This window comes from Labeo rohita, chromosome 6, assembly GCF_022985175.1.
Source record: "Labeo rohita strain BAU-BD-2019 chromosome 6, IGBB_LRoh.1.0, whole genome shotgun sequence".
Classification (NCBI taxonomy): domain Eukaryota; kingdom Metazoa; phylum Chordata; class Actinopteri; order Cypriniformes; family Cyprinidae; genus Labeo; species Labeo rohita.
Genome location: NC_066874.1, coordinates 6,347,293 through 6,374,220, shown reverse-complemented (window position 1 = coordinate 6,374,220; position 26,928 = coordinate 6,347,293). Strand labels below are relative to the sequence as shown.

General features: G+C 35.8%; 4 protein-coding genes across 7 annotated transcripts in view; 2 read left to right on the top strand and 2 right to left on the bottom strand.

Moving 5' to 3' along the window:
* Positions 1 to 802: 802 nt before the first annotated feature.
* klf1 (Kruppel-like factor 1 (erythroid)) lies at positions 803 to 4,025 on the bottom strand. Its single transcript, XM_051112660.1, has 3 exons — positions 3,732 to 4,025; positions 2,554 to 3,451; positions 803 to 1,853 (listed from the first exon to the last, which is right to left on the bottom strand). The coding sequence occupies exons 1-3, from the start codon at positions 3,795 to 3,797 to the stop codon at positions 1,678 to 1,680; spliced, it is 1,140 nt and encodes a 379-aa protein (XP_050968617.1). The 5' UTR covers positions 3,798 to 4,025; the 3' UTR covers positions 803 to 1,677.
* Positions 1,754 to 26,928, top strand: part of plppr2b (phospholipid phosphatase related 2b) — a 147,379-nt gene continuing 122,204 nt past the window's right edge. The window contains exon 1 of the mRNA XM_051112666.1: positions 1,754 to 1,878. The gene's annotated coding sequence lies outside the window, so the exon portion shown is untranslated. The remainder of the gene's footprint in view (positions 1,879 to 26,928) is intronic.
* Positions 4,512 to 15,199, top strand: LOC127166939 (uncharacterized). Of its 2 annotated transcripts, XM_051112658.1 has the most exons (12): positions 4,512 to 5,019; positions 5,368 to 5,408; positions 5,855 to 7,586; positions 8,146 to 8,418; positions 10,570 to 10,905; positions 12,048 to 12,329; positions 12,420 to 12,449; positions 12,550 to 12,636; positions 12,861 to 12,891; positions 14,036 to 14,085; positions 14,244 to 14,278; positions 14,549 to 15,199. In XM_051112658.1, exons 3-12 carry the CDS (start codon positions 7,529 to 7,531, stop codon positions 14,639 to 14,641), a joined length of 1,275 nt encoding a protein of 424 aa, XP_050968615.1. In that variant the 5' UTR covers positions 4,512 to 5,019; positions 5,368 to 5,408; positions 5,855 to 7,528; the 3' UTR covers positions 14,642 to 15,199. The 2 variants fall into 2 exon arrangements, with proteins under 2 accessions (XP_050968615.1, XP_050968614.1); XM_051112657.1 differs by lacking the exon at positions 4,512 to 5,019 and having other exon boundaries at positions 5,223 to 5,408.
* On the bottom strand, positions 10,713 to 26,733 carry misp3 (MISP family member 3). Of its 3 annotated transcripts, none has more exons than XM_051112644.1 (4): positions 26,484 to 26,733; positions 22,870 to 25,153; positions 21,445 to 21,521; positions 10,713 to 10,845 (listed from the first exon to the last, which is right to left on the bottom strand). In XM_051112644.1, the coding sequence occupies exons 2-4, from the start codon at positions 25,139 to 25,141 to the stop codon at positions 10,840 to 10,842; spliced, it is 2,355 nt and encodes a 784-aa protein (XP_050968601.1). In that variant the 5' UTR covers positions 25,142 to 25,153; positions 26,484 to 26,733; the 3' UTR covers positions 10,713 to 10,839. The 3 variants fall into 3 exon arrangements, with proteins under 3 accessions (XP_050968601.1, XP_050968600.1, XP_050968599.1); XM_051112643.1 differs by lacking the exon at positions 10,713 to 10,845 and adding an exon at positions 17,401 to 18,665 and having other exon boundaries at positions 26,519 to 26,733; XM_051112642.1 differs by lacking the exon at positions 10,713 to 10,845 and adding an exon at positions 17,403 to 18,665.

Here is a 26,928-nt window from a genome sequence, read left to right as displayed (position 1 = left end):
GCATTATTTTTTCATAACTAATTAATGAAGTTAACGTGTTAAACTGACAGACCTAGTCCTAATACATAAAACCATGTGATTTAAAGAGGGTGTAACATTTTTTTCACATGACTCTGTATGAGTTAATTGAGAATGTCCTTAAATGTCTTGAAAGGCTGGTTTGATCAGATTCAGCAAACTTCTAGGAATTAATTTGTCCCTAAAGTATAAGTCAATTAAAAACGTTTTTTCATTAACAAGACTTTTCTTATCATTTTATGTACAGTATGTGTTCTGGAGAGGAAGTTAGCTATGCTAAATTGGTATGTGGTAACAGTCTGCTGCCTTCCAGCTTCCATTTGCTGTGCCTCTCAAACAAGCGTAATATCTTCTAACCAGATCCACAATGCACCGTGTCCTCAGATGGCCCCTTGCAGTGATCGCATAAGTGCATGTGTGACGTGTGTCTGACGCTCAAAACATAACCCAGGATAATCCCAGACTGCTTAATCTCAGTTGTATCCCCCCAAACAGGTTTAACCAAGTAAACCGACTAGGGCCAATAAGTCTTGTGGTCACTGTGGGTCTTTTTGAGGGTGTTTTGTCAGGTTTCTTCTTTTTTGCTTTAGCTTTTATATAATTTGGTATATATAAAGTGATAAAACGTCAAGGTATTTCTCCAGGGGTCCAAAATAAATGCTATTAAATCTAATAATAATAATAACATTGATATTTTGTCCAGTGCATTGGAGCAGTAGATGCACATATAGTGTTGTGCATTAGTTTGCCATCTGTTGGTTAGAAATGAGACTTACAGAAAGTGCAGGTTTGCAGTTGCTTTATTAGTGAATAAGATCACATAAATAGATGATCATATATTCAGTAAAACAATATATGCTTCACAAAAACATTAATATTAGCATGAAAGGCAAAATATATTTATTTTTTATCTTGATGGTATCCTTTTATATAAATAGCAAAATTACCATTACCCATGAAGACTCTTATGACTTTTGGTAACATTTAAAATGCCAAAGAACTCCCACACAATAAGGACTACAGACAATAAATAAGAAATAAGATCAAAAACAAAACAATATAAAATAATACAAAGCACACCGCTGACCTGAACAGCAACACATAATTCTTTTTTTGTCATTTTCTGTAAAAACCACACTTTTAGCTACATATATCTCTGCATATTTATGTACATGAGCTAATTCCAATTCATTTCGGGAGTTTTCTTACATTACAGCAATGAGAGCGTTTCACGCTGCCCTGCCTCTGTCTTTTTTATTTTTCACAGTAACCCATTTTTGATGGGTGGGTTCCAATAATTTCTTTACCGTTTTCCAATTCATACAGTTTAGCTAAAGGGTCCAGATTGGAAATAAGTCTGATGTTTTTACTGTCAGTAACCACAAATTTGGAGCTCTTGATTTTATCGTGTAACCTACTTATGATTATAATTTCATTTGAAAAAGAAAAAAATGACCAACTCATCCCCTTTGTCATATAATGTACAGTATGTACATGTCAGTTGTATGTTTATGCAATAGTGCTTTATGTATTAACAATGTCCAGCACATCACCTGCTGAACACAGGTCCTCTCAAAACCTCTGAAATGCCCTCACGGACTAACCTCAATGTGTGGAGTGTGGACTGATTTGGTTTTTGTGTTTTGTTTATGTTTGGTCTCACACATGTCTCTTCATGTGTAATGCCAGGTGGTCGGACCGGCTGAAGGCTCTGTGGCAGAGCATACACTCATATGGCTTCTGTCCCGTGTGTTTTCGGAAATGCCTCGTCAACTCATCCGAACGGGCAAACTTCCACCCGCAACCTTCCCACGTGCAGTGATACGGCTTTTCACCTGAGGACAACAGAAATGAAAGAAGGTAAAGACATGGGCTGCATTTCTACATAGTCTCAGCCTCTGCATATTCTGTATATAGTTTTGAATGTTTTCAGCATTTTTTACATAATAGTCTGTTGTGGAATAATCTACTTGCCCCTAAATGGCTTATAAAAACAAAATGAACTGTGATTAGATGGTTTACAAGTGATTCAGATGTTCTATTTCTTTCTACAAATGCATTTAAACAAGGCTTTGTGCATATGAAATTTGGACACCACAACAAAGTAGCAATCAGCAACAGGATATGTCACATTCTAGGGTTTGCATGTGTCTAAATGGAGACAAATGTCCTGCATTGCGGTTATTGTTAATTAAACTAAAACTATAAAACATTGTTTAGTTAATTGAAATAAAGCTAAAATAAAACAAACCAAAAAAAATCAGATGATGTTTTTAAAAGTTGGAAATTGGCAGCTAACTGAAGTACTGAAATTACTAAAGTTTATTTTAGTTTATTAGTTTATTTAGTTAAAGTTTATTAGTAAGTTAATTACTAATAAATAATATAATGTATAAATGATTCCAAATTAACTAAGATAACTGCAGCAGATTTGCAGTAATAAACATGCCATTCTATAACATTCAGACCCTAAACATAGACATATGACATATGCACCCTGCACATGCTTTTGTTAAAAGTGTGTATTCAGATTACCTGTGTGTGTTCGGAGGTGTGCTTTGAGATGAGAGCTCTTGGTGTAGGTCTTATGGCAGCCTGGGTATTCACAACTGTGAACCGTGGCTTTCCTCTTCAACACCCCCCTCCGTATGCGCTTCCCTTCCAGACCTGCAGGTGGCACTGTGGAGTCAGGCACCATGCTCTGTGTGGATTGATAGTGGCTGGCCTGCTGCCTGTGCACGTAGTTCACTTGCGGTTGGTAGAGTCTGGTGTGCGAGTAGTTTTGGATGAAGTTATAGTGATGGTGTGAAGGAAACACCAAAGCGTCCATGGCGATCCCAGACGTCTGGACGAATTTCGGGGAGTCGGGGAAGGGTATCAAAGGTGCTGCAGGCTGAGGATAGTGTCCAAAATCCCACGACTTCATCTTCCCCATGTTTCTCTCGTTTTCTCTGTTGATGTCATTAGCAATAGGGAAACCACTGAACTGATGGGGGTTTTCTGGTTGGGTGAATGATTTTGCAGTTTGCTGCTGTTGCAGCTCCAGATATCCTCCATTAAAAAGGTCAGGCAACGAAGAACTTAAAGATGCTTCTTGAGGAAGCAGCTCAGCCAGTGAACTTGTAACGGATGTTTGGTGTCTATTTGATCTTGGACCATTTAATCCATTTGGTCCATTCAGCTCCTGGACCTGGTAAAGATCAGGACTGTGAACCTGGTCCTGGAGCGGCGGCCGCTGGGAAGTGTAGTTTTGAGAGTTGGACCGTTCAGGTGATGCACTGTCCCAGTCAGACAGCAGGAACTCCATATCCCAGCATCCCTCACTGCCATCATGGTGTTCATCTGACAGAAACTGAGAAGGTTTATAGCTGCCGGTGCTTTGGTGTAGATCCTTGGAGTCCAGATCCAAGAAACCTTTTTCAAACTTCCAAGCCTTTGGAGTCATCAAAAATTTTAAAATTGATTTTTAAATTTGAATTCTGAACCATTTTTGAATTTTAAAATCAAACATGTTTGTTTATAAACAACCGTATACAAAGACCTCCCTTCAGTTTTATTTTCTGAAGGGAGATTACACATTTAGTATGAAACTAGCCAACGGTTAAAAGAGATTTTATACGATTAAAGTCACTATCAAAATGAACAGTTGTAATTACCTTAAAAATAGTAATTAATCCAAGTTTGCTAAGTTAAAATAACTGAAACAAACATACCTTCATGTTTTCGGAGGCGTTGCAGAAGTTCGAAAATGAAGGCAGTACGGCTTGAGTCACAGCCATCCGTTTGGTGCCCTTTTAGCATTTATTATCGAAATAACTTATAATATGTGTCGTCTTGTCCAAAAAGAGTCTTGGATGTGCAACAGACAAAGGGCAGAAACCCAGAAATTAGTGTTAAATAAAAAAAATATTTACAAAAAAGTTCACAGTGGCATTAGTGCTGGTTACCCTTTCCCTCTCTTTCTTCCCCCCTCTCTTTCTCCCTCTCTTTTTCTCTCTATCAGTGATAAACTTACGTTTAAGACCCCTGACAGTTGTGATTGTGGGTGGAGTTTAAATTTGTGTCCAAAAATTTAAAAGTGCATTGGAGTCAAGTTAAACTCAACCAAAATAACAGCAGAATGAAGCAATGTGGATAAACATACTAAACAGAATTTTGGTATCAAAACATCATTTATTTCTGCTGAGCCATTTGGAGAGGGCAAAAAAAAACTCACTCTGAACTGTAAAAATATTGTTTGTATGACTGTTTACTCTAATATTTGTTTATGAGAGAAATTTGTATTTATTTAAAAAAATAAATGCAGTTATTAATAAATTATACATGCAATTAAAGTCATATTTAAAAAATAGTTTTAGTAAAACAATGTTGAAATAAATATATTATGCTTTTAATATACAGTACTATATACAACTATATGTGATGATTTTGAAAGCTAAGATGTGTGGAACACTGTTTACGAACAGTATCAAGGGTGTTAAGTGAGAGGAATTAGAATATACAGTGTCTACATTTGTGCTCAGAGCTCTAATTTCATGCGATACATCTCCTGTGAAACGTATAAATTCACTTAAGTGTCTGTGTGAGTGTGCGATTCTCAGAAGGCCGGTGTTCAGTAGGTGATTATGTTCTGGAGAGCGGTTATCAGCGTGATTAGGCTGATGACAGGCCTCCTGTCCTGTATGAGATAATAGAGCTCTGGGTCCCTCTGATGCCTCTTACCCTGCAGATAACAGCACACACATACATTTACACCGTCAGACCTCGCTGCCGAGTTGCCTTTGTTGAAAGCCACTGCGCTGACTCATTTGAATGAGAACACATCATTTTCCTATGCATTTTTACCGTGCCTGCGTGGGTCCGTGAGAGCAAAATACACAAACAGATCGGGTAAGGTCACTCAAATGAAGTGGCTAAATAAACACAAGCAGATCTGCAACGTCAAAATGTCTTAAAATCCATTTGCATAGTAGTACCTGAAAACAAGCCTGAAAGTAAAAAGTAAGTCATTCTTTAGTCACTATGATTACACACAACTGACTTATTTTACTATGATTATTTAGAACTTTTCATTAGACAAAATAAATATATATATTATTATTATTATTTATTTATTTATTTATTTTATTTCTGTGTACTCTAATGTTTTTATTCTGTGAGTCAATTTTCTTGCATCTCCTTTCTTGTATCTCCTTGAACTGATGAAAAGCGTGGCAGACAATTATGTAAAAATAAAATATATAATTTAAATTTGATACGGGTACTACAAAAAAACCCAACTGTTTTCAACATTGATAATAAGAAATGTTCCTTGAGCAGCAATTCATCATATTGGACTGATTTTTGAAGGATCATGTGATGCTGCAGACTATGCCACTGAAGGAGTAAAGGTAAAGAAGTGCTTAGGCACCTATTGTATCTGTTTGTCGTCTTTTAATCTCAAATGCTCGTCTTGCCTTGCTCTGAATGAACTCTGTGTATTCTGGCTCAAGACAGGGTATGTCGAAAAACTCCAATCGTATTTTCTCCCTCAACTTCAAAAATCATTTCAAAATCATCCTACATCGCTGCAGAAGTACCTACCCAGTCTTTGCAAAGTGAACATGCAAAGAAGATCAAACACCCTTAACAAAAAAGGTAAAACAGCGATATAGGATGACGTTGAAGTTGAGGTAAAACACATGAGATGGGAGTTTTTCGACATACACTAACTGTCATGAACTGAAAAAAAAAACAAACAGTCCAGGCAGAGTAAGACAAGACTAGCGTTTGACATAAAAAAAAAAAAGTATATAAATTGTATTATTTTTAAGAAAATAACCGATCGTTTCACTAGATAAGACCCTTCTTCCTTGGCTGGAATCGTTTACAACTGCATTTGGGATCGTTTGAAGCCGCATTTGAACGGCATTTTGGAAGTTCAAAACCGGGGCACCATATCAGTCCATTATATGGAGAAAAATGCTGAAATGTTTTCCTCAAAAAACATAATTTCTTTACGACTGAAGAAAGAAAGACATGAACATCTTGGATGACAAGGAGGTGAGTACATTATATGTGAATCTTTGTTTTGGAGGTGGACTTGTCCTTTAAGTTATCTGCATGATTGCAGGCTTTTAGCCTAATCCATTACTTCATATTTTCTGTACAAGTGGCATCTCATGAAGTTGGTTTAGAGAATGCCTAGTGCTTGCACTGCTGTGATCTGTGCAAGAGTGGCTGCATTGCAGAAGCTAAAATATAAGGCAGTTTTGCTTTGTATAACATGTTTTGGTCAAAACAAAATCCCCACATTTCCATTTGTGTTATTTCATGTTTATTAAACACTTACTCTAATTTTAAAATGAGGAATATAGAAATTTCAGAGGATGCATGGATGTGTCCAAACTAGTACTGGTACTATTTTTATTTACAGCGGAATGTTTTAGAAACGTCCCACAGAGTTCTCATAAAATGTCAGTTCCCTAAAATAGTTTCAGGATATCACATACAAAGTAGCCAGTATGTATTTATACAGTATACAGAAAGGATGTTGTGCCATTTAACCTCAAGACTAAAAAGATTATTTATAAAAGTTATTTTTAAATGTATCTGAGTATTACTATGGTATTACTACTGTGGCAAACAAATTCTGATGGTTATTATGATAAAAGATAATGGTGCTTGTTGATTATGAAAGTTTTATACGAAATTCTGGAAGTAACACAAGACTGATGAGTTACATAGGTTTGAATTACTTAAACTTTGGGTCAAAGGTCATTTTTAGGTGGTCTCTCCTAAAGACAATTCACAATATATGGATCAAAAAAGCTCAATGCTCGAAGATTATGAAAAGGGAGAAAATGCACAAGACAAGAAACAGAAATGTCAATATTTGTTTTCCTGTCCGTGTGACACTGACAAAACAATCAAATGACCACAGTTCCTCCCAGCTGCAGTAAACATGATGTTAGAGTTAAAACACAGTTCCTGCATTACTATCTTAACCACATGTTCATGGTTGAGAGGAACACAAAAAGAAACAATATTGGTCCATATCAACCACTAATCTGAATATTGGGTGGATGTGTCATCCTTAGTGGCCAATTCTGTTTTTAGGGTGAGAAATGGAGGACGTACACACTCAGAAATATCACATTTAAGGTGATTTGGAAACAGAGGACACACAGATGAGTGAGTTTTGCACATGAATACATCAATTTCCTGTCATTGTCATATGTGGTATTAGCTAACATGGGCCACTCGTGGGAGTGTCTTTCTGCCTTTCTTCTTTGCTGTGATGGAAGGATGTGGTTTTCTTAAACATATGAAACCTGTTCGTTGGCGCTTTTCATGCGTGGATGAGGAAGCTTGCGCAAGTGAATGGGAAGGGAGGTTCAGATTTTACACATCTGTCTGCCACTTAATCCACAAGTCATAAAGACAGATGCTTGTATAAATATATACACAGACTGTAAGACTTTCTGAAGCTCTAATAGCTGTGAAGAAACTGGACTTAGGCACTGGAAGAATGCCATTTTGTGGTTATTTCCTCACAGCTTTGATCATCCTCAAGCTGCATTTTAGTGGTAAGTGTGTGGTTTTTCCACATTTATATTTCTATATGAGCACAATATCTATCTCACTGTAATCTATTGTATAAAAACAGTGTAAACAATATCTAAATATGTGTCTTTAAAGTTTAATTTTAATATTAAGTTGCTTTTGGACCACTTATGGTTGAAATCCCTGTTCTTATGAATATATTTAGATGAACAGGACCACAAAACCAGTTTTAAGTTGCACGGGTATATTTGTAGCAATAGCCAACAATACATTGTATGGGGCAAAATTATCGCTTTTTCTTTTATGCCAAAAATCATTAAGATGTTAAGTAAAGATCACGTTCCATTAAGATGTTTTGTAAATGTCCTATTGTAAATATAATTTCTGATTAGTAATATGCATTGCTAAGAACTTCATTTGGACAACTTTAAAGGTGATTTTCTCAACATTTAGATTTTTTTGCACCCTCAGATTCCAGATTTTCAAATAGTTGTATCTTGGACAAATGTTGTCCTATCCTAACAAACCATACATCAATGGAAAGCTTTTTTTTTAATGTATTCACTTTCCTTGATGTTGCAGCTGCTGAATATTCTGCCCCACCAGCTCCTACACTTAACCAGACAGCCGTCGGAGGCTCATCTGTTGAGTTGGTGTGTCAGGCTCCAGAGGGTTATGGTGGACTTGTATTTAAACTTTACAAAATGCAACAGCTAATAGATAAGGTTGAGCATCCAAGCGAACAGCAAAGGGCTCACTTTATTCTTAGGGGAAAGGATACAGAAAAAGAGAACCTATATTGCTGTCAGTATGACAGAAGCATGATCAGTTTCTATATGCAGCCAGAGCCAGAAGGTGAGTGTTTCTTTATTATATTGTTGTGTTAAGTACACACACACACCCACACACCCACACACATGCAACACTGGTTTTTATGTTTTATGGGGAGATTCCATAGACATAATTGTTTTATACTGTACAAACTGTATTTTCAAACCCCTTACCTTAAACCTACCCCTCACACAAAACTTTTTGCATTTGTAAATTTATAATTTATGTATGATTTATAAGCTTGTTTCAAGAAGACCAAAAAAAAAGTCCCCACAAGGTCAAAATGTACATTTGATGTATATACAGTGCTGCTTGAAAGTTTAAACCCTTTAGAATTTTCTATATTTCTGCATAAATATAACGCAAAACATCATCAGATTTTCACACAAGTCCTTAAAGTTGACAAAGAGAATCCAATCAAACAAGACAAAAATAATTTGTCATTTAGTTATTGAGAAAAATGATCCAGTGTTAAATATTTCGAGGTGCAAAAGTATGTGAATCTTTGCTTTCAGTATCTGTTGTGACCCCTTTTTAAAGCAATAACTGCAGGTAACATTTTCTGTAACTGCTGATCAGTCCTGCACAACGACTTGTAGGAATTTTAGCCCATTCTTTAGTACATAAACGCTTAAACCCTGAGATGTTGGTGGGTTTCGACCTAAGAACTGCTTGCTTCAGATCCTTCCACAATGTTTTAATTGGATTGAGCTCCGGACTTTGACTCTGCCATTACCTTTGTTCTTGTTTAACCATTTTTTGGTAGAATGACTTGTGCCGCATGACACACTTTCTCTTTAGATTTTAGTTCATGGACAGATGTCCTGACATTTTCCTTTAGAATTTGCTGGTATAATTCAGAATTTATTGTTCCATCAATGATGGTAAGTCATCCTGGCCCAGATGCAGCAAAACAGGCCCAAACCATGATACTACCACCACCATGTTTCACAGATGGGATAAGGTTCTTCTCATGCTGGAATGCAGTGTTTTTCTTTCTCCAAACATAACACTTTTTATTTAAACCAAAAATTATATTTTGGTCTCATTCGTCCACAAAACATTTTTTCACTAGCCTTCTGACTTATCCACATGATCTTTATCAAACTGCAGACAGGCAGCAGTGTTTTTTGGAGAGTTGTGCCTTTCACCTTGCAACCCTGCCATGCACACCATGGTTGTTCATTATTCTCCTGATGATGGACTCATGAACTTCAACATTAACCAATGTGAGAAAGGCCTGTAGTTGCTTAGAAGTTATCCTGGGGTTCTTTGCAACCTCGGAAAGGAGTGATCTTTGTTGGTCGACCACTTCTGGGGAGGGTAACTGCGGTCTAGAATTTCCTCCATTTGTACATTTGTACATCTGACTGTGGATTTGTGAAGTCCAAACTCTTTAGAGATGGTTTTGTAACCTTTTCCAGCTCTTTTTCTGAGGTCCTCAGAGATCTCCTTTGTTTGTTGCCATGATTCATTTTCACAAACAGATCCCTGTTCTTTAAATAAAACAGGGCATAAACTGACACCTAATTGTCATCCTACTGAAAACATTTCTGAACAAACAGATTCTAATTTCACCTTCAAATTAGGTTCATCCTAGAGATTTACATACTTTTGCAACTCACAAATATTTAACGCTGGATGATTTTTCATAATAAATAAATGATAAAGTATATATTTTCATCTCATTTGTTTAATTGGGTTCTCCTTGTTTGAAAATCTGATGAACTTTTTGGTCATATTTATGCCGAAATAGAAAATTCTAAAGGGTTCACAAACTTTCAAGCAGTACTGATTTTTTTATATATATATATATATATATATATATATATATAAAATACAGCTAACTAACACAATTAAAAAAAAAAAAGTTATCTGTTTTTTGCAAATATATATGCGCATGAATCTCTGTTGGCTGAGGCACAGGTTTAGGCAGTTTGCACTGCTGCAGTGAGAAGTGTTTTGAGGTCACAATGGTGTGACGGTTAAAGAAACAGCCATCTACAGTTGAAAGCTAGTAACCACTAAACCAAACTACTCCACCCTGCAGTGCTTTACGTCTTTAGTGTTGTATTTCAATCAGTATGTTAGTATTTCTGTCACTTAGCTTTTTTTCCCACCACACATATATTCTAAAAACACTAAATGCTGATAACTTTCTTCTTCTTGACGTAGTCTCTGTCAGTCCCCCTCCATCGCCTCACTTGATGGTCGAGCCCTCTAGTGGGCATGTCAATCCTGGTGAGACGCTGTCATTCCACTGCCAGGCTCCACCTGACCCTCAGAAGCAGCCTCCTGAGGCTTTCCTCTTGCTCCGGAGAGCCAAAGGAACACCAGGCTCCATGGTTGCTCCAGCTCAGCTGGTGTCTCAGTCCCATGAAGCTCATTTCAGTGTGAAGACAATGGGACGGGAGGACGGTGGGGAGTATGTCTGCCTCTACCAACTCAAATCTGCGAAGACAGGACAAGTGAACTCCACAACCAGTCAGCCGGTACACATTACTGTCATAGGTGAGGAGACAATTGTCGGATTGATGTGCATGCTATTCTGATTACATCTTGTGTGCATATCACATGTTTATCTTGGATTTTATACAACTATTATACAACTCTTATACAGCTATGTCCAAACACTATAGTATTCATAAAACAGTAGGTGTAAAATACTCAGATGACCTACTGCTAATATTGTAATACATCAGGTAATCATGACTATTCCAACATGGAGTACATATCATGTTTGGATTGTATTAATGTTTACACGCATGCATACTTATAGAACATAATTATAGTATTGATAAAAATAGTTTAAAAAAAAGTGCACTATATGTATTGGTGTACAATATGTTTTTTACACTTGGAGTTGTTAACTTGGCAACATGCTGTCATTGGTCTGTGAATTTTGGTGAACAATATCCACTCATTTTAATAAAAAACATGGGATTTTATGTAAGCATTTTATGTACGATTTTCCTGCACAAATTTCACGTCTGGTTGAAGTGAGCCATACTGCAAATTTTAGCTGAAATTTGCTGCATTGACCAACCAAAAGCTGCTTGATTTAAGTGACTTCTGTGCATGCTATGTTTCTTACATCACAACCCTAGTGACAATAGACAATGGACATTTTGCCCATTATATATCATAGAAATGTCTCTAACATAACCACACCTTTATGAAGTTACATGATTTGTGATGCTGCCTATACGTACGGTCAAATTTGCCATTGCTCTGCAATATTTCACAAGTGAAATCCAGCCATTCCAGTAGGAATCCCCTTGATCAGGAGTTAGTTCACCCAAAAATGAAATTTTGCCATTTACTCACTCTCATGTTGTTCTAAATTTGTATAAGTTTCTTCTGTTGAACACAAAGGAAGATATTTTTGAAAAACAGCCTCTATAGTATTTTATTCCATACTATGGAAGTCAATGGCTGTCGTCAGCTATTTCTTCAAATTATCTTTTGTGTTCAAAACAAGAAAGAAATTCACACAACTTTGGAATGTAAGGTGAGTAACTGGTGACAGAATGTTCATTTTTGGGTGTAGGCAGTATAAGACATCTCACTTTGATGTGTAACTACTCTTGCAAATTTGTTCTATTAGGCAAATGTTCTCACGTCACTATATGTGTTTGTGTTTCCTCTCTCAGAGCTCCCAGTCCCCACTCTGTTCTGGTCCCGACACAAAGGTGAAGTTCTAGAGTGTGTTGGGTCACCTTCATATCCGCAAGGCTTCTTCTATTTATATCGTGTGGGCAATCTGTCACCTGAGGTGACTCATCAGGCTTCCCTAACCCAGCACAGTGCTAGATTTCCTGTACCCACCCATAATGAACATGGTGGACAGTATCAGTGTCAGTACAGCGTGTCTTTGGGCAACTCTAAGGTGTTCTCTAAAATGAGCTCACCAGTAAATATCCCATGCATTACAGGTACTAAATGTATTATACTGAATGTGATATGATATCTCATAATGTTACATAAATAAGACCTTAAAATCTGATTTACTGTATATTTTTCAGGATATCACTCATGCACATCGACCTCTACAGGTAACATTTAAGTCTCGCTTTGGATTTGCAAGCAAATCAAATATTCTGGTATCTAAAAACACTCTTTGTTTTCATTTATGTCTGTGGAAATGCAACACAGACCTGGCTCTGATTGTTGGCTCGGTGTCTGCCGGTGTTCTGTTCCTCATAGTGGTGGCAATCCTTGGCTTTGCCATGCACAGACATAGTGAGTATTAGATATCCGGTCTCTTATTTTAGTTGCTCGTAAGTTTACATTAGTTAAGTCTAGTCTCTAATGAACTATAATACCCAGTGGTGATTATCTTCTCAATCCATTTAATTAAATACTGGAAGAAAACAAAGTGAAAACACCCGTTGTTTGTTTTTCATTCATGCATGTAATCCTCATTAATATAAATTGAAATGCAATCTCTATCCATTTATTTGCAGTCAAAAACATGGCAGAGAGAAGGAGACAAAGGTGAGACACAATACTGAAGACCGTACCTGATATTTGATCAAAATTGCAATTACGTTTATTTATTGGACAGACATTTTTATCTCAAGCGACTTGCAGAGTATACATTATTACATCACTATCTGTTCCCTGTCTATCATTGTGCTCAACTATTTAAGTTACAATAATAATAATTATCTAAATAATTTAAGTATACACTACTCTTCAGTATTATATATACTTTTATTCAGCAAGAATTCATTAAATTGATCAAAAGTGGCAGTAAAGACAAAATTATTGATTTTTCTTATATGCCAACAATAATTAGGATATTAAGTAAAGATATTTTGTAAATTTCCTACCATAAATATATCAAAACTTAATTTTTGATTAGTAATATGCATTGCTAAGAACTTCATTTGGACAACTTTAAATGCAATTTTCTGTTGTTGTTTTTTTTTTTGCACCCTCAAATTCTAGATTTTCAAATAGTTGTATCTTGGCCAAATATTGTCCCATCCTAACAAACCATTTATCAATTAAAATGGAAAACTTATTTATTCAGCTTTTATATTTTTTATTTATAATGTGTTTTGAATAAATACTATTTTTTGTAAGTTTTGTAACTTCTATTAATCAAAAAATCCTAGAATTAAAATAAAAATATTAAATGATTTAAAAAATTAAATATTAAAATAATTTCTGAAGGATCACGTGACACTGAAGCTGCTTAAAATTCAGCTTTGCCTCACAGCAATAAATTACATTTGAAATAATATATCATACAGTATAAAAGTTATTTTTAAATTACAATAATATGTCACAATATGAAATATTTTTTATATATTTTAAAATTAAATTTTAAAAATTAAAAATTAATAAACTTTTGAACCGTAGTGTATATTTCTATAATTATTTTAATATTCTGTAAATATTTATATAGATATTTTAAACACTGATTACATGATTATATATTATATTAGATGATATTATTAATTATATTAATTAATTTATATTAATTTATAATATTAATAATGTTAATAATTAATTTGTAATTAATGTTAATTTTATACATTTAAATTATAAGTTATTTTAATATTGTAGTACACTCCTAAAATGATATAAAAGTTATAAAATAATAATAAATATAATAAACCTCTTTCCACAGAGATCAAGAAAAATTTTGGCAGCATGTTCATGCCAGAGATCATATTGTTGGTAAGTGATTGTGACAATCTCTTCAGAGCAAGTAACATGTCTACATCGCTACATACATCTCCTATCATTATATAATAATAAAAATAATAAGTATTACAGATTTGAGTTTGCGTTCAAATTTATTGAGTCTCTCTCACTATGACTTATTTTTTCATCAGACCTCACTCTGCAGCGTGTTGATACTGAATCTGAGGTAAAGATGCAGCATTTCAAACCTTCCCTTTTCAAAAGACCCCACTACAGTAGTATCTTATATCTCGTTCTAAATACTGAGGTTACCAGTATGCTGATTTCTTTAGACAAGAATGACAGAGCAAGAATAAGACCATGGAATAAAATGTCTTTGCATCATACAGTGTTTGCCAACATCCTCAGCATGTTGCATTATGTCCGCTATGAGAAACTTGTATGACTTGTTACAGCTCTTACATGATTTTAACACGCACGTGTTTCCCATTTACAGGACAACAGACAAATGCTTAGAGGACGACCCTCATTTTCAGAGCCCATCTATGACACTCCCATGGCAACCTTTAAGAACCCCTCACTTTGCTGATATCTATCTATCTATCTATCTATCTATCTATCTATCTATCTATCTATCTATCTCTTTGGGTTAACCAGATGCTGTATTTTGTGCTACATGTACATTTTGTTTGACATATTCTGTATATTGTGATGTTAATTTAAACACTGAAACATTTTGTATATTTGTGAATTAATGTACGAGTAAACAATCTACTGTATAGTTCATAGTATTTGTTAATTAAGATATGTTTTTTTTTTTTTTTTTTGTTTTTTTTTTCTGTCAGCAGGGGGCTCTGGACATCTAGATATTATGTGAGATTGATATTTCAGTGAAGCACTGGCAGTTTTGCATGTTGGATATTAAATCTTTACAATTCATTTTAAAGATTTAATCACCTAAAGCTGAAAAGTCATAGCTTTTATTTGCACTTTTTGTAATGTCTTACTAATGTTACTTAGTTCAAGTGGTTATTAAGAACTTCTTTCAGTTCCTCTTTGCTTATCATGAAACTTTTTAAAGGAAATTCATTTGACAGTCATGCCAGAGCTACATTTTTCGTAAGAAAATTAAACATCTATTAATTGATACTAGTTTTTTAAAGACTTTATTTTGTTCATATTTATATTTTCACATAGTCTGAAACTATGTGAATTCTTACCATAACTTATTATCAAACCATAAACCATTTATAGCTCTCTTACAGCTGGAGATAACCGTAATTGACCTTAGTTTAGCTGCTTTGTCCTGTAAAACACAAATGAAATTCTGTCATCATTTACTCACTCTTCACTGCTCCAAATCTGTACGACCTTCTTTCTTCTGAGCACAAAATAAGATATTTTGAAGAATGTTGGTAATCACACAGTCGACAGTAGCCATGATCCCCTTTCACACAGTAATTCTAGTAAATTGCCGTAAAATTACCGGAACGAATTTACCGGTAAATACAAAAATGTGCTGTTCTTACAGGCAGTGGCGTATAAAGTACCTGAAAGCCATACTTCAGTAAAATAAATTACCAGAAAATGACTTTGGTGGAAGTTGAAGTCACAGTTTAGAATACTACTTGAGTAAAAGTCTTAGTGTGTGATGTTTATTGTACTTAAGTACAAAAACTAGTTTTTAAATCTTAAAAGTACTCAAGTATTGAAAGTAAAAGTACAAGTAATGCAAAATGGAAAAGAAGCAAATAAATATATATAAAATGTTCATACACAGCTTAAGTAGCAAGATTGTGTTCAGTTTTAACTCTTCCTTTTATTTTGTATTTTTGGGTAAGAATAAGAAGCACTTCATCCGGCACTTAGTGTTTTTCATTCCGAAGAAAACATTTCTGGAATCTGCATCTGAAATTTAGATGTAGGCCTGTTGACACAGTTTAATGTATCTCAGAGGGGACATGGATGCATTTAAACTACAGTTACAGATGCATAAATAGGCCTGATGTTTTGTTTTTAACATAAAATAAATACTGATATTTGAAATTATTTAAGTCATGAAAAAATAGTCAAAATGTGACATTAAAACCACCAGTAGGTGGCAGCAAGTGTTAATGAGTGAATCATTGAATCATTTTTATCAACCGATTCGTTCAAAAAGGTGATTCATTCAATAAGGAAACACCTTACATTGCTCAGAGACGCAAAACAGTGCTGTGATCTTTGTTCGGAACTATTTTCGTTGGCAAAAACAAGTAATATGTCTAAAATGTAAGTCACTTATTGTTTTACTTAACTAAAATGATTATTAAATGTGTTATCATGCTGATATCTGCAGAAAAACGGTACTCTGTGTGATATAGATTGTTAAATTATATAAATATGCATAAAGCATATAGAAGCATTTTTGCCGACTACAATTTAGAATGCTTGAATTTTGAGTTTTGAGTGTCAGATAGCACATCATAACAACAACACTTACCATATTATGGCAGACGATATACTGTATATCGCACCCCAGCCTCGACTTAAGTGGAAAATGAATCATCCGCCGTTGTGCTCGAACTTGTTCGAAAAAAGTAAATGGCTGCAAAAGGTTATTGCGACTTATCTCACAATTCTGACTTTTTTTTTTTCTCAGAATTGTGAGATACAATTGCGAGTTATAAATTCGTATAAAGTCGTAATTCTGAGAAGTGAAGTCAGAATTGTGTGATATAAACTCGTAGTCTTTTTTTTCTCCTCATAACTTGACTCACAATTGCAAGTTTATATATCATAATTCTGAGAAAAAATGTCAGAATTGCGAGATACAAAGTCGCAATTGCGAAAAAAAAAGTCAGAATTGCAAGTTTATCTCGCAATTCTGACTTTATTTCTTGCAATTGTGCTTATATCCCATAGTTCTGACTTTATATCTAGTAATTCTGACTTCATAATTTGCAACTGTGCATTTATATCTCACAGTTCTGAGAAAAAATGTCAGAACTGCAAGTTTATATGACAATTCTGAGAAAAATTCTGACTTGCGAGATGTACATTTGAAATTGCGAGGAAAAAAAAGTAAGAATTGTGAGAGAAGTCACAATTTCCTTTTTTTATTTGGCGGAAACAGGCTTCCATAAGAAACTCATACACATTTGGAACAACCTGAGGGTGAGTAAATAATGACAGAACTCAAATCATTTTTGAGTGAACTGTCCCTTTAACCCTGTATTTACATAGAAACGCTTAGGCTGGAACAAAACAAAGCTTGGTCACTAGAATACTGTCAAACAAATAGCAATTAGATGTTTTGCCAGAAACTACCCTTGTGTCACTAATCATATTTTTGTTTTCCTAAGAGTACTTGTCACAGAAGTATTGTTTATTGGTCTTAAAGGTCATTTGGATTAGGCTCATTGAAATCTGAAAGCAATGGGCAGCCTTTCTCCAGTAGTATCGATGCAGCAATATTTGAAATGATCATTCCCATGCAGCCTTGGCTAATTGTGCTGAGAAAGAGTGAATGAATAATTCACAGGCAACTAGAGGGTCAGTAAAGCGTGCTGCGTGTGTGTGTGTTGTGATCTCACTCATGACTAATCTCGCTCGGGCTCGGACGTTTTCTTTGTACCTTTCCTACAGTACCATCATCACCATGGTGACAAATTTGAATGCCCACTGGCGTGTTGAGTCACGGCAGTCGAGTATTCATACCTCACAGCACGGGCTGAGTATGCAGGTTAGAATGGACTGTGATGTCATTGAACAAGCAAAGGGCTTTGAATGTTAGACCATCGCCCTCATTAATTGTTATTTTGAAAATCTCACCCATTGATATGGCGTAAACATTACATCCTGGTCATTGTGCCTGTTGTGAAGTCAGTTATCTAGTTTCGGACCTCGAGGGCCAAACCTTTATCATAATACTAACAATGAGTCACATTCAGCAGTTTGAGTCTTCGCAAATAAAAAGAAAAGCTGATTAACACTTTATTTATTTGATCATTTTTATCATATATGCATTAATAAAGCCATTTCCCAGTATAATTTAGCTTTTCTACTCAGTAATGAAATATCTATCCAATAATGTTCATTTAAATATAATTATTTTATAATCTTACAGTATTCCAGTGTGTTTTATTACTATGAGATAAGCAGCTATGTTAACTGATTATACATATCTGTATAACTGTAAAGCAGAGAATTACACTGACATAATTATTACATTTGAAATCATTAGAGCCTATGTAACAAGAATAAACACTGCCATGCCTACTACCATTAACACCAGTTTGGCTCATTTGTTATTTACACGGTGTGTTTTGTGGAATATCAGATTGGATAACTATAGTCTCTTTTCTGAGGCAATTGATGCTCTTTATCCACCCGTAATGGCACGTGGTACTCAAACTGGTTTCCTTTCGGATAGGTTTGTGGGAAAACTGATCATTTGTTCGTACGCTTTACTTTAGCCCAGTGTATTTAGTTGACTGGGCTTCATGTTGTTTATATCAGGATGCTGTAGTTGGGTTTCATTCTCAGTCGTCGTCTTCCACATGGCCGTTCACCATCCCTGACTCCCAGCGCTCGAGTAATGGATTTCTCTGCCTTGGGATCTTTACCGTTTTCTGTATTTATCAGAACATTAGAATAAGAACATTAGTAAGTGAATTTGAAATTGAGCACCTTTAGCTTACGTAACATACCCCTAGTGAAAAACTAATATACTAAAATGTATTTAAAATACATTTATTTCATGCTAAGTATACTATGAATACATATTATGTGCTTAATAAAAATACCCTGCAATTGTACTTTTAGTATGCTGGAACAACTAATTTTGTACTTATAATGCACTTTAATTGTGCAGACATAGTGCTGAAGTACAACTAAAAACATACTTCAGTATATTTAATTGTGCTAAAGTGGAACTACTGCAAGTATACTTTAGGTACACTTTAAATATTTTCCATTTAAAGACCGATATTATTTAAAGATCACACAGCCCTCAACAATAGTGACATTAAAACATATTTTAGGCTTAATATTACATAAAAGATGAAGTGACGGAAGAGCGCGGTGCAAACGAAATGTGCATTGTGCACAAGTAGTACTCCAAATAAAGTTTAATTACAGCCTTTTTTTATTGTTTTTGTATCAGTAACCCCAGTGAAAAAGTGAAAGAAAAAAAAACTATATATATATATATATACTACAATTTATTTAAAATTAATTTAATTCATGTGAAGTATACTACAAATACATTTACTTATTGTGTACTTAATAAAATTCCCTGCTGTTGTACTTTTAGTATACTAACCTGGTATATTTAAAGTCTGCTAACAACTAATTTTGTGCTTAATACACTTGAACTGTGCGGAAGTAGTACTGAAGTCCAACTAAAGATTACCTAAGTATATTTGATTGTGCTAAATTGTAAGTATACTTTGGGTACACTTTAAATATTTTGCATTTAAAGACCGATATTATTTAAAGATCAAACAATCCTCATACGCACTGACATTAAAACATATTTACACGTAATATTAAAACATGTGCACTGTACACAAGTAGTACTCCAAGTAAAGTTTAAAACTTTTATATCAGTAAGTCTCAAGAAATATGTCAGTAAATATACTTAGTATAAAATAAATGCGTTTTAAATCTGTTACTTTTTACTAGGGAGCCTCTCATAAAAAAAGGTACAACAGCTGTCACTAGGGCGGGTACCTTTTTGAAAGGTATAAAAATGTGCCCTTAAGGTACTAATAAACTTAAGGTACTAAAATGTACATTCAGTGTACTTAAATGCACCCCTTACACTGTAAAAAAAAAATTTTTTTTGAGTCAACTTAAAATAATTTGTAACCTGGCTACCTTAAAATTTTAAGTTCAGTCAACTCAAAAAAAGTTTATTCTACTTGAAATGTTAAATTATACTAAGTGACAACTTAGATATTTGATTTGAATCAGCTTAAAATTTTAAGGCAGCTGGGTTACTTACCCATCTGTTAAGTTTAGCAAACACAAATATCTAAGTTGTTACTTAGTACAACTTAACATTTCAAGTTGACTAAACTTATTTTAGACTGAACTTAAAAATTTTAAGGCAGCGGGGTAACAATTTATTTTAAGTTGACTCAGTTGTTGTTTGTGTTTTTTATTTTTTACAGTGTAGTGGTAAATAACGTACAAGTATGTACCTTTTGAAAGGGTACTGCCCCAGTAACAGCTTTTGTACCATTTTTTTTGTAGGCTTTTTGTATTATAACTGACTAAATCATGCATTGTTTTAAACACATTTGACATTTTTCCTTAATGAAGGAGATATTCTGAAGAATCTTTTACAAACCAAATGACAAAACACATTATTAAATTAGTCTTCTGAAAGCAAACGGAGTTGTTATTCACTGAAAACTGTCTCAAATATCATCCATATTTGTGTACATTCAAATATGGCATATCGAAATGTCACACAAGATTTGATGTCAGTGGTGCCATATTGTAACTGGTTTTCACATGCCACGTAAGTGATCACAACACACCAAATTTGAATATGCGTACATTCAAATAAGTACATTTGAGTTTGAATTGAAAAGTGAATGCATTTGACTTTTTACTGAATAACAATGTAAAGGTAGCATAGAATGCAATGCACAAACATAATTTTTTTTTTCTCATTTTTGTAGCCCCTGGTCACCTTTTACTTGTCTAACATCTTTTTGTATTTGACAAATGAGGTCATAAAAGTTTACAAAGACTTTAGGGTGAAGGAATGATGACAGGCTTTTCATTTTGGGTGAATTATTCCTTTTAAATGGAAACAAACACAGGAGCAGAGCATGCAATTTTAACTTCGTCATACATCAAGGTAGGCACTTTTCTCTAAGCAAACAAGACCTGAGATTAACTGAAATACAGCCTCTTCAGATAAAGCCAGTGTTCACTTGGCAACACCTATTGGTTTTGACTGTGCTGGTTACATTATACTTTCCTGGCTGAGGAGAATGATTCAGTGGTAATAGTGATAATACAGTCATGACATAATCTTGATTCTAAAGAATGCAGCTAGTATGAACTCTGCTCTCAACTCTCATTATACAAAGAAAGATAAGCCGCTTTTCCAGCAGCGTCACATTTCTGTGTGGTTGTATTTGCACAGGGTGGGTGACTGAAACTTTGATACTCTTTGATTACCGTTTGACGGTTATAAAGAGCTTTGGTATCTGTTTATTGTTCAAGTAAAACCTCAACTCATAGTCTACCGAATTCAAAATTTGAACCTCAGACCTTTGGGTTGCCACCAGCCCAAAACTTTCACCATAACAGAAGTCTAACTGCACATTTAGTATCGGAAATTAAGAACACGATGGCTTTTAAAAGTGTTTCAAACAAAAAGTAATTTACCTCTGACTGTTGTCTTTGTCCTTCGTCAGATTGTGGTGGTGGCCATGTTAGGTCCAGTTTTCCAGTGGATTGACGCACTATAAGCAGAAGACAAATGTTTATTTCAGTAAATGTACTGTATAATCCATGAATGAACAGGACAGTCTCATCCTTGCATAATGATCATTGAGTGAGAAAACAACAAAGTACAGACAAGTAGGCACATATCTTTCTTAGTATTATTTTAACATTTCTCTAAAAAACTTATTTCAAGTGTTTAAACATGAAGTATCTTCAAATACAGCAGAATTTCACACTATGAAGGGCAATGTAAAAATAGCCGTACTATGGCATTTTGGCAGAAATATTGTGCTAAATAATTTTATAGGATTGCCCTTGTGAATAAGTATTGTTTTTTTTTTCAATTAAAAATAAGTCAGATGCTAAAGTGAAAGTAGATATGAAAAAAAAAGCTTAAAAATTACTCGGAGGTGATTTTCGCTTCCCCCTCAGTTTAATACTAAATCTGAGTCAGTAATTGTTAGCATAAATGCTTGGATCATTTCTCTATATGATGACTATCAGGCATTTCAACAACTTAATAGTTAAAAATAAATTCAAGAAGTCACAACATGCTAAAAAGCACACATGCTGTATTTCACAAATGCATTATCTGCACCTTTCCAGACCACAGTACTTTTAGTCGTACTTTGCTAAAGTCAGAGCATTTGACTAATAACACAGAAATTTCAATATCCGGTTTACGTTAGTACTGGTGACGTAACCCCATTTAGCATTTTGGCTATTTGTTTGTTCACTGCCATGGTGAAGCACAAACTACCAGCATCCAATCAAATCAAATGTTTATGATCATATACACCCACAATAAAGTGTTGGAGTCACACTATTTAAAAATAGCTCAAATTGGATAGTATTGGTTTGATTCCTAAGGAATGTATACATATATCTTGAATGCAATGCAAATCATTCTGGATAAATGTATAGCCTTTAAATGAATAGTTATTTTTTAGAATTTGTTACAAATCTCATGTGTTTGCTGCATATGTATCCTCTGTTTAATAAACAGTAGTGTGTGGTGCTAGCAATGCAATAATTATGGATTTGTTCACAGGAATAAGGATGAACTGATAAAATGTATAATTTGAATGCAACAGAATTTGAATGACAAATGCTTCTTTTGTCCAGGTTGAGCATGGTGTTAGAAATGCAGAAGTCATTTGTTTGATTCCCAGGTAATGCATGAACTGCATCTTTGAGTTTTCAGTTACGTTATTCATTTATCATCCAATGCATATTATCCCTACCTTCAATATGTTCTGTTACACCTACAAACTTCAGAGCACCAATGGTGTGGACTTCTTCAGTTGACTTGAACTGCTCTGTGAACCGAAACCAAAATTTTACATGCTGCTTACGATGACTCACCTGACGTACTAGTGGTGATCGTCTCTGTTTGGCGGCCTGCTGGAGTCAAATTTGTCCGTTGAGGTGGGGGACTCTCTTGCCAAGAGTTTTCCCTTTCCTCGTTCACTCTAATGTCTGTCCTCAAATCCATTCCTCTTCCTTCTTCTGTATACATGGCTACTCTTCCATAAAGACTGTTTCTCTGTCTCTGTAGTTCTCGTTCCCTCTCCTTAGCCTCCTTAATGTCCAGCTCCACCTGAGACTGCAGACTCATAGAAGAGCGGAGCTTGAAGAAAGGGTTCTCCTTCACTAAACTCAAATCTTCATCTTCAGTCACTTCTAAATGTGGGCTTTGTCTTGATCTAATAGGCTCGGCAGAAGAAGCCCTCACGTTTGGTGAATTCACCGCTTTTGCAGATCCTCCTTCTGTCCATGAGGTGGTCTTATAACCTCCGTTTGGTCCTCCCATAGTTATGGGAATAGTGTTGGCCTCTATGATGATTATCTGGCCCTTGATTCCCTCAGATAGACCAGGTCCTCGAGCGGCAGGAGGGCTGCCGTTGGAGCCTCCATACTGGGCTGGTGGCGTGGGAGACGTTTGTGAGAAGTGCGTTAGGCGTTGTTTAACATCAACAGCAGAATCAACTTCTTGTAATCCAGCCGCAGACTCTAAAGTGGGAGATCTTCTGCTAACAGCTATCGCTGATTCCTTCGGCTCTTGGAATGACTCAAAGAGCTGCTTTTTTTCTTGAAGCTGTACCTCTGAACCCTTGTCATAGAAGCCAGGTAGTCGGCCCAGTTCAACCAGAATCTTCTCCCTCTCTGTCTCCGCGCTGATTTCCTTCTGCATCTTCTTTCCGGCAAACTGCCGGTCTTTGCTGTGGCTTGGGTTGGGTCTCATCTGGAGGTCCTGGGATAGAATAGGCCTTCTCAGTGGAATTTCCACATACTCGTTAGTCCTGTCAGTGGTGTCGCCCAGTCCTCGAGAACGCCTTAGACTCTGCTCTCTCTTCATGGTCAAACGGATCTCCCTCTCAATGGGAGTTTCGTTAGGTGGAGATTCAGACGGCTGAGGAGCATCATTATCATGGCCCTCCAAGACATCTGCTATACTGTTAGGAGAGAAATCTGCTGATACGCCACTATCGCTCTGGCTGTCATCAAAATTTTCCACCTGCATTCTGTTGACTTTCCCTTCTTCCAGATGAGGCTTTGTGCTTGACTGGGACTCTGCTCTCTGTCCGTTGTTTTCCCGTTCCTGTCTTTGATCTTTAACCTCCCCCAGCTGCTTCCCTTCAGTCCCACCTGTTTCTGTGAAACACACTATTTGCTTTCGCTCTTCACCTGTTTCACTACCCTCCCTTTTACTGTCCCTCCTCCCCTGTGGCATTATCAATGGCTCTTTTACTTCACCAGAGTTACCTTGCTCTGGATTGGCTGGATCGCCTGCAACTGTTTCTAGGGGCGGAGCATCACCACACACCTGTTGTACCACCTCATTCTCATTCAGATCGCTTGGGTTGTTTACCTCAGGCTCCCCCTGCTGGATGCTCTCCACATTAACCACAGCTTCAGTTGTGGATTTACTTGATGAAGGTTTGGCCTTAGTGTGAAGGCTTTTTGAAGAGCTCTTTGAATACGTCAGGTTTGACGGTTCATCGCGGCTGTCCCGTCTCACCCACTGCTCTCTGGTGGTGGCATAGTCCACCGGTTTGCTGTCTATGTTTTGTTCTTCACTGTTTTCTGACAGAAACACAATTGAGTCAGAGTCACCATGTGATTCTAGCTCATGTCCCTCGTCTTCATTGGCCACCTTTGGTGTTTGCAATGAGCCTTTGTCTACCTGTGTTATGGTAACAGGTTCTTCATTCTCAGTTGTCTGAAAATCTTCACTAGTTTCAGTGTTTTCCTTCACCTCATCCTGAAACTCAGTGGCCTGACACTCATTCCTCTCTGACTGGATGTCTTCTTCTAGTCCTGGCACTGGTGGCCACTCTTGATCACCATTCGACTCACTTTCAACTGTACTGCTCAAATCTTCCATTGCCTCAATGGCTACATCTGGTGGTGAGGAGGTGGGATGATCGTGAGGTTGAGGAGGGAAACTGCTGTCAGGTGTTTCTGTCTTTTCTAACCCACTAATAGCTTTGCTGTCCTTGTTTTTAATATCTTGTGGGTCTGCGGCTGTATTTGCTGCTTCCCTATCATCATTGATGTGGATTTTTCCTTGTTCACTAGTGCATTCATCGTGAGATTCAGATTTCTTAGAGCAAGTCACAGAGTCTGTTTCCATTCTGCAATAGTTCTGTATGAAATAAATGGCAAACTGTGTTACAGAATAACAGAATGACAAACTAGAAAGTTGTCTCTTTCTTCCCAGCCGTGCCTTACAGATCTTCATCGCTCTTCATTTTTATGGCATAGAGGTGAGACCCCCGAAGGCCTTTTCTTTGTTAAGGAAACACTTATAGCTTTTTTGCTGATTTAGGAAACTATAATCAGCTTATGTTTCAATCCCAGTAGCTAAAGCTCATACTAAATTGAGTTATAGTGTGAGTGCATGGAACCTTTTTCACCGTTGCAGTCGTTGCTTTTGGGTTTTGGTTCACTATTCTTTGACCTCTGTCTAAATCAAATTCATTAGGTCATTTATTCTTTAACACCCATGCCTCCGAGTCAGATTAGTGTCTTTTCACATTAAGCTCACCTTGAAGTTGGTCACCTAAAACAATTATTTCTAATATTAATTTTACATTTTTTTCCTTTGCACCAGTCTATAGACAAGGCATTTTTTTTTCTGTAACTCTTGTCTTGTTTTGCTATAATGTCATTGTCCTGCACATTGATCTGTACTGTTTTTATATATATATTGGCACATGTGACTTTGAATGATTAACAAAATAACATGAGTGGAACTTTTTTCACCTTCACAGTCGATGAAGTTTGTCTCTATTCTTTAAAAAGTAAAAGTTTAACCAGGTCTTCTGAGAATCACATTTACTTGTATACAAAATCAGATCTCCATGTAATTCATGTCATAATTTTTTTGTTGACAGTGAGTTGGACTCTGTATTGCATTTTCCACTGGACGTAGAAGAAACTCAAGGACTTAAATGTGTGTCATAGCATAATGCTAATTACACAAGGAGCAGATTAATACCGTAATCAGATTATACTGTGGACATGAGTGACAAAACAACATGGAAAGCCTGATTCAGGAATAATACAGCAATAATAGTGAAGTATTCTTAGTGTCCTCATAAATTATAAAACAAACAAAGTTTGTGAATGACTTTCAAAAGGATGGAAAAGATTGTTGTAAAATTGAAACATTAACTATATAAACAAACTGCAAGTAGCACACATCTATCTTTAACTACAGTATGTTGAAAATTTCTTTCAGCTTCTATAAATCTCAAGACACCTACAGTATCACTAAACATGGATAAGGGCACTTTTTGCACTTGATGTGTTTCTATGTAAACTAGTAACATTAAAGGCTTTAGATGAAATAATCTTACAATATTCTTTTGATGAACCCAAGCTGCAATTCCTGATATTGTAACACATGTATACTACTGAGTTAAAGAGCTACATCTATTACATGACTCATAAAATAAGGAAAATAGGCCTACCAGTCGATGAGATGAAAGAAAGGATGGAAGGTCACCTGAAAGACGCAAAGAACTGAAATCGTCCACCTGATACACCAAGAAGTGTTGAAATCTGTCCTTCTCACCTTCTTACCCTCTCCTTCTTCCCTTTATTTCCCTGGTTTCATTCTCTCTCCCTCTGTACCTCCACCCCCTGCTTAGTAATCAAGGTTAAAATCTGTGCAGTTCATTTCTCTCCTACTTCCACACAGCACTAAAGCTGTTGAGTAAACCACGGGCCTGCATCACTAATCCAAACAGCTCTCAAAGCTCTCATGAACAGGGGATCTCTTTATGAATAACTTTTAGATTCAGCCACAATACTGCAAGATCTATGTGTAACTACTTTACAATAACGTTACATTAGGTGAACAATGAACAATAATTTCACAGCATTTATTAATGTTCATTTATGCATATTTTAATA

What these genes read in the sequence shown, in the direction of transcription:
- LOC127166939 (XM_051112658.1), top strand. Translation starts at nt 7,529, where the DNA reads ATGCCATTTTGTGGTTATTTCCTCACAGCTTTGATCATCCTCAAGCTG. An exon ending in CCTCAAGCTGCATTTTAGTG is followed by an intron (nt 7,587 to 8,145) that starts GTAAGTGTGTGG and finishes TTGATGTTGCAG; the next exon opens with CTGCTGAATATTCTGCCCCA. An exon ending in TGCCAGAGATCATATTGTTG is followed by an intron (nt 14,086 to 14,243) that starts GTAAGTGATTGT and finishes TTTTTTCATCAG; the next exon opens with ACCTCACTCTGCAGCGTGTT.
- klf1 (XM_051112660.1), bottom strand. Translation starts at nt 3,797, where the DNA reads ATGGCTGTGACTCAAGCCGTACTGCCTTCATTTTCGAACTTCTGCAAC. An exon ending in ACGCCTCCGAAAACATGAAG is followed by an intron (nt 3,452 to 3,731) that starts GTATGTTTGTTT and finishes ATGACTCCAAAG; the next exon opens with GCTTGGAAGTTTGAAAAAGG. An exon ending in ACACCTCCGAACACACACAG is followed by an intron (nt 1,854 to 2,553) that starts GTAATCTGAATA and finishes TGTTGTCCTCAG; the next exon opens with GTGAAAAGCCGTATCACTGC.
- misp3 (XM_051112643.1), bottom strand. Translation starts at nt 25,141, where the DNA reads ATGGAAACAGACTCTGTGACTTGCTCTAAGAAATCTGAATCTCACGAT. An exon ending in GATCACCACTAGTACGTCAG is followed by an intron (nt 21,522 to 22,869) that starts GTGAGTCATCGT and finishes TTCTGCTTATAG; the next exon opens with TGCGTCAATCCACTGGAAAA. An exon ending in GACAAAGACAACAGTCAGAG is followed by an intron (nt 18,666 to 21,444) that starts GTAAATTACTTT and finishes TGATAAATACAG; the next exon opens with AAAACGGTAAAGATCCCAAG.